General features: G+C 38.2%; 1 protein-coding gene across 4 annotated transcripts in view; it reads left to right on the top strand.

The window, feature by feature from the left end:
• The window catches only part of FRRS1 (ferric chelate reductase 1), a 58,166-nt gene that overhangs the window by 13,819 nt on the left and 31,513 nt on the right, over positions 1-12,834 (top strand). For all 4 annotated transcript variants that reach the window (XR_015726360.1, XR_015726361.1, XM_087866120.1 and 1 more), the window contains 3 exons: positions 676-823; positions 4,162-4,344; positions 11,605-11,703. Coding sequence is in view for 2 of the 4 variants with exons in the window: in XM_087866120.1 (XP_087722246.1) it covers positions 676-823; positions 4,162-4,344; positions 11,605-11,703 (430 nt within the window). In the remaining 2 variants the exon portion in view is untranslated. The remainder of the gene's footprint in view (positions 1-675; positions 824-4,161; positions 4,345-11,604; positions 11,704-12,834) is intronic.

Here is a 12,834-nt window from a genome sequence, read left to right as displayed (position 1 = left end):
CTTCCCTGTTACTTCTATGTGCAAGGGGAAGAGGAATGTCATAAAGCAGTCTAATGATTCTAAATAAAGCAGTCTAATGTGTTAGAGACATATATTTTAAGGAGACTTGCTCTCCTGGCACATCTGTATTTTTTGTTCTACTTTGTACACAGGTCCCAGCACACAGTAATACAGCTTTGCACCTGTGTGTTGTGTGGAATGTGGAAAGGGACTGTGGTGCCAGTAAGAACTGATGGTTGCTTACGCAGCCTCTATATAGCTTCTTCCTATAGCTGCCTGCTACACTTGCCCGGTGGAATAATTTGAATACCACACTTTGAAATTGGTAGTAGTAGTATGTTCTTTATATGTCAGGGATTGGAAATCTGTGCAGTTTAGTCCTAAGATCCAGCATTCAGGACTGCTGTGAGCATGCCCAAAGAGCAGACAAAGAAGAGAGGAGAAGGGAAGGAAAGAAAGATCGAGAGCGAGCAAGAAAGCAAGGGCAGTAAGAGTTTACTTAGTGATGAGGTGGAAGAGTCATTAGAGATGGGCCTTAGACAAAAGTAGTAGTAGTGTTAGGTAATATTAAGGTGTGTGTCCCTACTATATTCCTTTTCTTTTTTCCCTTTTTTAAAAAATTTATGATGGGCCACGATCAGGGTTCTGTTTGATCCCATTAGTTCTGCATTTCAGAGTCACAGTTGTTGAGAAGTATAAAATCTACTGGGTGAAGATTCCCGGTCCGATAATTTCACAGCCAAATGCACTGCCTTTTACGACACCTGAAACTACAATAGCCCCTTTGTCGACATTACCTCCGGTCTCCCATCTAACCAAACCAGTAAGTAACATTTTTATGGTTCCGCCAAATGCAATCTGTAATAACGGTGTCTTTGGAAATTGTGGTTCTAGGCTTGGTGAAGTGTGTAGAGAAGTGGCTGTACTGGGTCGTGGTAGTAAGTTTTGGGGACTTCTGCAGGAAATCTGAAGGAAGTCTTCATTGCAACATTATGACTTACAGGTCGGAATAAAGGCCACGCAAGACCCCACATGTTCGAGGTGTGGATATGATATTCACACCGAGTCTATATGGCCGAATATCAAATGTGGAGAGGAAGATTAAAGCTTGAGCTAAGTTTAGACAGGATTTGGAGGAGAATCTTGAAATAGTGATGTAACTTATAGATCTGATTTCATTAAGGCCAATGAGTACTGGGGGATTCTCTGTGCTGAACTACAGAAACTCTTCTGCAAAGTCATCAGCTAGACTTCATTCAGTCCCTCTGGTTCAGAAGAATGATGACTGAAAAAACATATCTTGTAAAGGGTAATGCATGTGGGAAACATTAGGAAGGTTTCTCTGAAAGAAATTCTGATGTTAGACTTACTAATTCGGAAGTGCATGTAACGAAAAATGTCTTACGGCAGGTTATTACAGTTGAAAGAACAAACTTAGGTCTGATTCTCGACTTGTCTACTTCTGTGTGACTTTGGACAAGCTCCTTAATTCTCAAGGGCTCAGTTTCTTCACCTATAAAATGAGAAATCATAATATCTAGCTCTTAGTACCATTATGAGAATTAAACAGTGTAATGAATATAAGGTTTCTAACTACTTTGCACATAATAGAAGTTCTGTAAATATTAGTTACTTTTTTCTTTTCCTTCTCTTTTTTTGTCTTTTTATAGCTCTTTGTTCCTGTAGGGAAGACCAAATAAAGCACTTGTGCTCCTGTGTAAAGTCTCATTTTGTTTTCCTTCTACGTTTTGAAATATATATTGATTTTATTTGACTACATTATTATGAATGTTACACTTTTGACCATACAATTAGATCTTTTATTTGCACTACTTCTGTTTACTTAGTCTTTTTTTTTTTTTTAAGATTTTATTTTTAAGTAATCTCTACACCCAGCGTGGGGTATTGAACTTACAACCCCAAGATCAAGCATTACACTGCACGCTCCACCAACTGAGCCAGCCAGGCACCCCTCAGCTTACTTAGTCTTAATGTTTAATTTCAGAGCTGCTTTAGGGGAGTAAATGGTCATCTTGGACCTGAGCTTCCTGGTAGGACAAAATTATCTTTTCATATATTCACACAAAAGGTATTTGTTTTTGGAGCTTTCATGGTATCTCTGTACCAGGTTTATAATCTCTGATTATAGAAAGGTTTATTCAGAGTCATGAGATTATAGCATTTGTAGAGCTAGAAGGACCTCAGGGTTCAGTCTCTGTTGTGTAGTTGAAGGTATACAAGAGAGACAGTAAGTTCTTTAGCAGACATGATGGAGTAGAGGGGAGAGCAGAGAGCAAAATCCAAGTTTTGTAGTGGGTTGTTCTTTTCACTCTACTGTGACTTTTCTTGAAGTTCCTGTGAAATAATAAGAAATACATATATTGGTCTCTGCTGTGGTTCCTGCTAATATTTGGCCGTTAACCCCAGTTCCTGATACAGAGCTCCTAAATCCCTTGTAATTTCCTGAGTGATAGGAATACCTTTTGTTCTAATGAGGTGACTCTGGGTGGGCTCCTAGATGGGGGCAGGTCACCAGAAAGACCAACCCATGCTGGGAACTTTCTACCCCACTCCCTATTTTCCAGAGATGAGAGAGGCGCTGAAAATTGACTCAATAATCCATCGTGCCTCCATGGTGAAGCCTCTATAAAAATCCCAAAAGTATGGGGTTCAGAGAGCCCCCAGGTTGCTGAACACGTGGAGGTGCTTAGAGGATGGTGCCTTAGAGAGGGTGTGGAAGCTCCATGCCCCTTCCCACATACCTTGCCCTGTGTGCCTCTTCCATCTGACTGTTCCTGGGTTGCATCCTGTAATAATACACTTGGCGTTCCTGGGTGGCTCATTGGTTAAGCATCAGATTCTTGATTTTGGTGCAGGTCATGATCTCAGGGTTGTGAGATCGAGCCCCACGTGGGCTCCGCACTCAGCAAGGAGTCTCTTGAGATTCTCTCTCTCTCCCTTTGCCCCTCTCCCTGCTTATGTGTGCTCTCTCTCTCTCTCTCTCTCTAGATAAATAAATAAAATCTTAAAAAAGGAATAATACACTGGTAATCTAGTAAGAAAGCTGTTTTCCTGAGTTCTGTGAGCCATCCTAGTACATTATCAAACTCGAGGAGAGGGTCATGGGAACCTCCAGTCCCCTCCAGTGGGAACCTGGAACTTGTGATTGGCTACTGAAGTGAGCAGTCTTGTGGGACTAAGTCCCTAACTTGCAGGATTGGACACTAACTTCAGGTAGATTGTGTCAGAATGGAATTGCAGTGCAGGACACGCATTTGGTGTCCACAGAGAATTGCAGAATTGGCTAATGTGGGAAAACCCGCCACACATTTGGTGGCCCAGAAGTATTGGTAGAGTAGAAATGAGAAGTTTTTTGATACAGTTCCCATTAGATCTAGTTATGTAATGTTTAACTCTCTTCTGAAATATACCCTCACAGTGCCTTCTAACAAGATGACTATACATTTGCTCTGTCAAATTGTAGAGCTGACGTTTTTTGATACTCTTCCCCTTTTTTGCCATAACAAGAAGCTCTGAATTAAGTCACTGTGGACTGCGCCTGTTTCTCCTCCACTTAATTTTTATTACTATTACTTGGAGTGGTGGTATATATAGAGAATAACCATTTTTTCTTATATTATTTTAATATCCAATTTGAATCTGAATTCTAGAAGCAGAGTTTACGATTTAAATATAAAAACTTGCTAAGAGTTTGTCTGTTTCCCTTTTAAAAGTCCATTCTAAAAGCTCAAGGATCCCCTTTAGGCAAGAATGTCAACGTGGACTTAAATATTCTCTAAGATGTTTTTCAAAATTTACTAGAAACTTTGCTCCAGATCATCATTAATGTGAAATCTTTTGTGTGTAAAGTCCTTTTAATTTTGTGTATTAAAGTCCTTTTAATACTCATGCACATTATAGTCCAACTAATGTTATGTCTTCCAGATTTTAATTAAAATTAATGAAGTTTAAAAGTTCACAACCTAACTACTGCTCTGATCATTTCTAATTTGGGTTGTGTCTTTTGTTTCCTTCTTTGAATCTCTATTATGAAAAGATATTCTTGTTAAAATTTGTGCTTCAAGGTAGTGGCTCTTTTATCATGGTGAAATGAACTGCATGGTCTGTAATTAAGGACTTTTTTCCCTGTCATTTTTCTAGTTCAGTGCTTCAGATTGTGGGAACAAGAAGTTCTGTATTAGGAGTCCTGTGAACTGTGACCCAGAGAAGGAGCACGCCTGTTTCTTCTTGTCCTTCACACGAGATGACCAATCAGTGGTGGTTGAAATGAGCGGTCCCAGTAATGGCTATTTATCCTTTGCGTTTTCTCATGACAGATGGATGGTTTGTATCCCTCACTTACGTAAGTGGTAATGAAAGACAATTACTAGAGGGAGCCTAATCAATGGCGGTGTACTTGTTTGTTCCAGGGTCAAATGATCAAACTTAAAATGGGGAGGGGACGGGGAGGGCAGGGCACACTAACTTAGAGCAGATGCTGACTTAAACATCTTTGGGCATTTCATGTTTTTAACAGTTGTGCAATTACATAGCTCTGAGAACAGGATATCCTACAGAGAGTTAGGAAAATCACTCTATATCCAGTGGACTTGCCTTTCTGCCTGTGTCTGTCTCTTTGTGATAAAAGCAAGAAACGTGGTTAGGAAAAGTTGCTCTGCATAAAAGTCTTATGTTACTGGTGATGCTTTTCCAGCCCTACTTGTTTCCTCGAGTGGCCAGCTGCCTTGGTGTCCCCACTTTGGTAGTCATCGGTACATATCCCAAACAGAGAATGACACCCGGCGTGTCCAGGCGTAAATATATTCTTCACGGATAGGTTCTTTTGTCAGATCAAGGGAAGGCAGCATTTGTCTGAAGCTGATTCTCGCTCTCCCTGGGTGGTGCTGAACGGATTAAATGGTTCTGTAGATGGCAGCCTTGTGCTGTGGCGTGGAAGAGCAGAGTGCTGCAGCGGCGTCGTGATCTCCCGGAAGGCAGGCAGGAGAGTGTGGGCCAGGACACGTGCTAGTCCTGTTCAGTGCAGGGTTGGCGGGGAGGTTGGGGATGACTGCAAATGGAGAAAGCCTCTTTCTTCCACATTAGCAAAGGCAACAGGTTTTTTCTAGAGCAGTTTCTTTCTGTCAGGTTTTAAACTTAACGTTACTTCTTTAGGGAATCATATTTCAAAAAAAGAATGGGAACGCTGAGATTCTATACTAGAAGAATTAATATTTTCCCTAAAAGTACACTTTGATCACGTTGGTCCTTGTGTGCTGCTTGAAGGTTTTGAAGGAAGCTAGATATTTTACTATATGACCTAGATATTTTACTATATAGTCCTTCAGTGCACTCATTATTCTCTTTCATTAAGCAAAATGTATACCTTAAACTTACGAGAGATAAGATATGTCATATGCTTTTATTTTTTATTATTATTTTTTTTAGGGGGTGAGGGGCAAAGAGAGAGGGAAAGAGAGAATATTAGGCAGGCTCCATACCCAGCCTGGAGCCTGACTCGGTTCTCAACCTCATGATCCTGAGATCGTGACCTGAGCCAAAATCAAGAGTCTGACGCTTAAATGTCTGAGCCACCCAGGCGCTCCAGATATGTCAGATGCTTTTAAAAATAACATATAAGGAGGGGCACCTGGGTGGCTCAGTTGTTAAGCATCTGCCTTCGGCTCAGGGCGTGATCCCAGAGTCCTGGAATCGAGCCCCACATCGGGCTCCTCTGCTGGGAGCCCGCTTCTTCCTCTCCCACTCCCCCTGCTTGTGTTCCCTCTCTCGCTGGCTGTCTCTATCTCTGTCAAATAAATAAATAAAAAATCTAAAAAAAAAAATAACATATAAGGAATTATGACTTTTTCTTTTTTAAAGTCTTTTCTTGGGAGATTTTATACTAGATTGAATGATGTTACAGTAGTTCAAATGCTTTCCCCGTTTCCCTTTGTAATATAGCATATTTTTTGCGTGTTTACAGTTCTGGCCAAAATGAACCAGGTTTGGCCCCTAAGGTGGATGATGAGTTTGGATTAAAAATAAAATGTGACTATACAGCAGTAAGGAAAGATGGTGGTAGTGCTTGTTGTGTGAATGTGATGGAACTGGTTATGAAGGCAATTACGAAGACGGGCCCCCCAAGGATTAACAATGGTGGTCTTGTTGGAATAAGTTTGTAGCTTTATCTCTAACATACAGTGCTCATTTAGATACGTGCTCTAGTCCCTTAAATAAACAACACTGCAGTCACTTTAGAGCCAAACTTCATGTAGTAGGATACTCACGTTTTTCTTTCTCTGGCCACATGAAATCTGTCCTGAGGGGAAAAGACACTACTGCTGCCCTGGGCGTGGTGATGAGGAGCGCATAAGTAGACCAGTTGTTTCTGTTCTAAGTTGTAGGCATAGATAGCACAAATGCATTTGTCTTTAATTCAAGATATATTTATCTTACTTAGAAATCTTGTGTTTCTAGTATAGTACTCATCAAAAATGTTTATTCTGCAGGTATGTAAATGTAATTATGCAGGTGCAGTGATTTACAGAGCAATCTTACTTAATGATTAAAATCATCTGTACACCTGTTTGCCTAAATTGGGGGAAATAAATCATCCTCAAAAAATATTTTTAAAGTAGTTGTTTCTATTTTTGGTTATGTAAAAAAATTTAGGATATTTTTATGAACTGCTGTTTTCTTTTCAGTACCTAATATAAATTTAAATACTGAAGGTATCTGATGTTATGAATACTAGCTAAATGATACCTTTTTCAATTTTACTTGTAAATTAATGATAACAATTGTTTTGGTATTAGGCTTCAACACTAAAATTGATGAAAAGTATAATTTTCCATATTTTTGCCAACAATGACTTGCTAATGTCTGAATTCTAACTAAATTGCAAAGTATACACATATTCCCTATCTTGGATACTTTATTAAATGATATAAAGTATATCAAGAATACATACATATATATTAGCTTGGCTTCCTTCTCCTGCCCAGTGTCATCTTGCTCTATACGTAATTTCTTAATGTTCAGTTCTAGAATGTTCCCAGTTCTGACCTCTCTTGTACATCAGATTAGGATTTCCAGTGGCTGGCTGATCTTGTCCAGATGAGTGTTCCTAGACAGCACTAACCATCATCCATAAAACTGAACTGAATATCTTCCCTCCTCCTGTTTCTTATGTTCCCCATTCTTGGTGATCAAAAACAGTAATAAAAAAGCGGTTACTATGATTGATTTCTTGCTTCTTTTCAGATACTGTCTTGGGCAATTTATAGACTCTCATGTATTGCTGCCACCATCTTTGGTGTTCAGGGAATTTGGTTGTGGCTTAGATTCTTCCCTTTTATTCACCTCCCAGGTCCTTCTTCCTCACACACACCCCCAACTTGCTGTTTTGAGAAGTTTTAAACCGACATCCATCTAAACCAGTTGAAAGAATAGTCCAACAAACACCAATAAGTTCTTCACCTGCGGGCTTGCCACATTCTCTCCCTCTCTTTCCTCCACTGCGCGCTCATGCATGTGTACAGATTGACTTATGAAGTGTGTATAAAACACACATTTTTTCCCCCAAACTATTTGAGTTAAGTTGTAGATATATCATGACATTTTATCTTTAGAATTTTTAGCAAGTATCTCCTAAGAACAAGGATATGCTCCTATAATTACCATAATATCTTGATCACATTGAGAAAACTTAACAGTGATATAATAATAATTTTATGCAATATAGTCTATATTCCAAGTACCTCAGTTGTCCCCATAAAGTCCTTCATAGCTGTTTTTTTAAAAAAATTTCTGACGCAAGATCCATTTATCACTCAATACATTTAATTGTTACATCTCTTTGATCAGTTACCCATTTATTTTCTAGATTTTTTTTCGTCCAATTCTGTAGAATGTCCCACAATTTGTATAGTAGATTCAGGTTAAGATTTTTGGCACAAATACTACCTAAGGGGTTTGTTTCTTTCTCAGTGCGTCATATCAAGAGGTGCGTGCGTAATGTCAGATTATTCCATTATTGATGATTCTATGTTTGATTGCTGGTATCTGTCAGATTTTTCCATTGTGAAGGCGTGTTTTCTCTTTTTAATTAATAAGTCATCTGTGGGGTGATACTTTGAGGGTAAATATTCTGTTCCTCAATAACATTTTACCAAATGATTTTAGCATCTATTGATGTTCCTTTCCTGAAACAGTTGTTACACTTGTGGTTGCAAAATGGTGATTTTCTAATTTCTTTATTAGCTGGCATTCTTCTAAAAAGAAGAGCTTTCTCTTCTCTGCATCTGCTCTTCCCTTTTGGTGAAACACTATGGACTAATGAATTCCTTTGGTCTATTGTGTTATAGTTTATTATCATCATTCTTCTTTTAGAGGCTCATATTGACCCAAATATGGCTCCTTGAAGCTGTTTTTTTGTGCCCTATTGATGTGTCTCCATTAGTTTTTTGTTGTATCTTTGTTTTTTGGTGTAACAAGATGTCCACTCATCTTATACTGTTACGCATTTTCATTTCTCAAAGGAGGTCTGTTTCCTTTTAATAGAAATAGTGTTTAGAAGTCAAGATTTGGGTGCTAATGTGTTCATTGCTATCAGTCTTCCAGATAATTTTGATTTTGTCTTTGACCTACTTCTTCATTCTCTTTATTGCATTGTCACTGTCTCTGACTTGGCTTACACCTTTACTGTCATTTCCAGACCGCTGCAGCGACCCCTCACTAGTCCTCCTGGCTCCACGATTTCTCCTTTAAAATTTTTAGCAACTTTATTCCATTTCATCTTTCAACAGTCACTGTTGTTTTCTTCCCAAGCTACCACGGAGCTCATCTCAATCCTATCCCCAGAAACCTTTGGTGAGCCTTTAGTAGTTACAGGAAAAATGATTTTTTTTCCCATTACAGTGGCTTTCCACACTCTTCAAAGTCCTTGTTGGAATTTCCAGCCTTACCGTGTGTATGTTTTAGCTAACAGAATTACCTGTTTCCTAAAGTGTTCACATATTTTTTATTTCTGTCTTTGGTCCTGGAAGTTCCTCCTTTTGGAAATCTTTCCCTTTAATCTCAGCTCTACCTTATCCACATATAAACACATATTTTTTATTCTCTAAGGCCTACTTAATTATTATCTTTTCTGATAAGTTTTTTTCAACCTTTTGGCTCTACACAATTTGTGCTTCCATGATACTTTGTCTAAACCTGTTTTATCTTAATCCACATACTATTATAACTGTGTCTTCCATTAAAACATAGTCTTTGGTTCTAAGAACAATCTAGTCATCTTCGTTTTCCCCACAGTATCCACACAGTGTTTTCTGAACAGAGTGCGTTCTAAATGCTTGATTCAAGAGGAACAAATGGGAAAAAGAGGATCTGTCCAATTCAGAAACTTGGTGGAGGGGCACCAGGGTGGCTCAGTCATTAAACATCTGCCTTTGGCTCGTGTCATGATCCCAGAGTCCTGGGATCGAGCCCCACATCAGGCTCTGTGCTCAGCGGGAAGCCTGCTTCTTCCTCTCCCACTCCCCCTGCCTGTGTTCCCTCTCTTGCTGTCTCTCCCTGTCAAATAAATAAAATCTTAAAAAAAAAAAAAAAAAAAGAAAGAAAGAAAGAAAGAAACTTGGTAGAACTTCTTACATGTGTGCTTTCATGCTCCAAACTTGGGGTTTCTAGAATTGCCTGGAGCCTAAGGTTGTAGTAGCACCTCTCATACTCTTCACTGTGGAGTAGTCAGGACTGAGCGTCACTTCTCCATCCCCATGATTCTGTCCAATATTTGAGAGGTCTGTCTGCAGTGGGTTAGTATGGCAGTTGACTTGTCATCCTTTTGCCTCAAAATCAACCGATTTGTTATATTAACATTTGTTTTAAGTAAAAAAAGAATTTGTGTGCCTCCTAGAGGATAGTCTAGAAAACACACATTGTTTGCTTAAATTAGAGATCAGTGAACTTTTTCTGTAAAGTAACTACTTTAGAATTTGTTGGCATATGGTCTCTGTTCTAAATATTTGTGTCTCTTGTGGTAGCACTGAAACAGCTGTGGACAATCCATCAATTAATAGGTGTGGCTTTGTTCCAATAAAACTTCATTTGTGGACAATCATGACCTATTCTTCTTTTAATTAAAGAAAATGACTTAGATATGTAAACATCCTTCTTAGCCTGTGGGCTGTACAAAAACAGGCATCAGGCTGAATTTGGTCTGTGTGTCATAGTTTGTTGATTCCTGGTTTAAATCACAATGACTCCAAATTTCTCGAGTTGGGCTAATTTTGATTTGAATAGAAGATGTGTAACGATGAATAATTGGTTTGCTCATGTTATGTACTTCAGAGTTCTCAAAAGTGGAACTTTAAAAAATAAATTTAAAATATGTTAGAATGTCATTGGGATTAATGGCAAAATTTATTATCACTTGTCAGGCTTGGCTTTGTTTAAGGAGTTTAATGACTACAACATACAAAGGGTCTTGTTAGATGGTTTACAGAGAATCGTTTAGAATAGGTGAAACAACCAAAACTATACCCAGTAATTTAAAATGCACATTATTTCTTTGTATCATCATTTAAATGTACTTTGAAGATTCAGTCTGTCCTCTGATAGTGACTTTAAGTAAGCTCTACCTGTGAGAGCTAAGGAATATTGGAGACTAAAGGGTAGATAAGAAGTAGACTGACAGAAAATGCCTCCTTGAGTTCAGACAAGTTGGTCTTCATATGGCATAGTACATCCATTGAGTGTGTACAATATTAGCAATATTTGATTACAGCCTCCTCATCTTAAAAGTTACCCCCCAAGCCCGATATAGTGCAGTGTGTTTATAGTTACGAAAATTTGTAAGACACAGATATTTATTTACAAACAATGTTCTTAGTAAGTTCAGTGAAAAAAGGTAACAGAATTGTGTATTTTTCTATTTGGGGTGAAAAATAGTTATAAATACAAATAGGTTTGGATGAATATACATGAAAGCATTAATAGTGGTATTTGAGTTTATGGGCATATAAACATGTTATTTTAATCTATTTTTACATTGAAATTGTGTTGCTTTTGTATTATAACAAAATTATTATTGACTTATTCATATTGAATAATACAAAGTGTAGTTGACACACAATATTATATTAGTTTCAACATAGTGTACAACATAGTGACTGAACAATTTTAAATATCATGCTATGCTCATCACAAGTGTAGCTACTGTCTGTTACCATACGACACTGTTATACCGTTGACTACATTCTCTGTGTTCTACCTGTTATTCCCATGACTTAACTCATTCCACAGCTGGAAGCCTGTATCTCCCACTGCCTCTCACCCATTTTGCCCATCCCCCGCCCCCCCGGCCTCTATTAAGTTTGTTCCCTGTATTTATGGGTCTGTTTGTGCTCTTTGTTTGTTTCTTCATTATAGCAGAATTATTTTAAATTAATAAATTGGACAGCCAATTCTCTTGAGTTCATCGTATCATTAAGATTGAATCAGTAAATTATGTTTTAAAAGCATCAAATACCATTTGATTTCATTAGGGATGCTTTTAAAAACAAAATGTTGACATTCCTTTGAATTTTTCTCATTTGCAAATGTTTTCAGGGTGATGATGATGCTTATTTGTGTATTCGTGAAGATCAGACTGTACACATACAACCTTCCCATTTGACGGGGCGAAGTCACCCTGTGATGGACTCCAGGGTAGGTGTGAAAATTCTGGGAACCTCTACCTGGCTTGTCTTGCCTTCTGGCCATGTGGCCAACAGTGGCATAACTGTGCTGCAAGATAGCTCCCCATCCTCAGTTAGCAGCAGAGCCAGAGCAGGGGTCTGGCAGCAGGGTTCCTTTCTTATAATAATCTGGGAGAGACTTTTTTTGTGCTTTATTTTATTTTAAAAATAATATATAAAAACATAATAAATTATATTATATTCTTATATGTTTAATTTATTATTAATATCGTTGTAGTATTTATATTTAATGTTATTTATTAAAGTATATTCTATTATTATATAGTTTAATAAAATTATGTATATTTAAGGTATACAACATGATGTTTTGATATACATATACATAGCGAAATGATTACTACAGTTGTGTCCTTACATACTTACTTTTTTTTTGTGGTGCAAGCACCTGAAATTTACTGGCTTAGCAAATTTCCCATATACAATACAGTATTATTAAGTACAGTCATCATGCTGTACATTAGATCTCTAGACTTAATCATCCTACATAACTGCAACTTTGTACGCTTTGACCACCGTCTCCCTTTTCTACACTTGGAAAAGCACAAGACAAGTTTCTGTTGTAGGAAAAATGAATTCTTGCCTGTGTTACCTAAGTCCTTTTTTCACATCTTAGAAAAGAATATTCTACAGTGAAGAAGATCAGAGCATCAGCTCCTTTTCAAAAGCTTACAGACCGATTTTTAAGAAGAGGCTTAGGTTCATGACACAGAATTTCTTGTCCAGTGAGAAAGAGGAGCGTGTGGGGCAGAGACTGGTTCAGTGCTTTGAACAGTTGTCTTCTGTGCCTCTTCTTGGCATCTGTGCCGGAGATAGCCTATTTCTGGTAGAGAAGTGTCTCTTTACACGTGGCTTTTGGCAAGCAGATGAGCTCTGATGAAGCAGTAGCCATCGTCTAATGACTTCACGTTCTCTGCAGAGCTTTCCCCTGGGCTTGGAACTTCTCCCTTGTTGCTTGTTACATTTTGGCCACTAGTGTATTACTTCCTAATTGTTTCTTCAGTGTTTTTGATTGTGTGTCAGTGGCCAGGTGGGGTTAGTACATCTGCCAAAGTTTCTAACCTGGGTAGGGGACTTCTGGGGT

This window comes from Ursus americanus, chromosome 12 (genome assembly GCF_024610735.1).
Source record: "Ursus americanus isolate L20-20 chromosome 12, mUrsAme1.1.p, whole genome shotgun sequence".
Taxonomy (NCBI): Eukaryota; Metazoa; Chordata; class Mammalia; order Carnivora; family Ursidae; genus Ursus; species Ursus americanus.
This window is presented reverse-complemented; position numbering and strand designations above follow the sequence as displayed.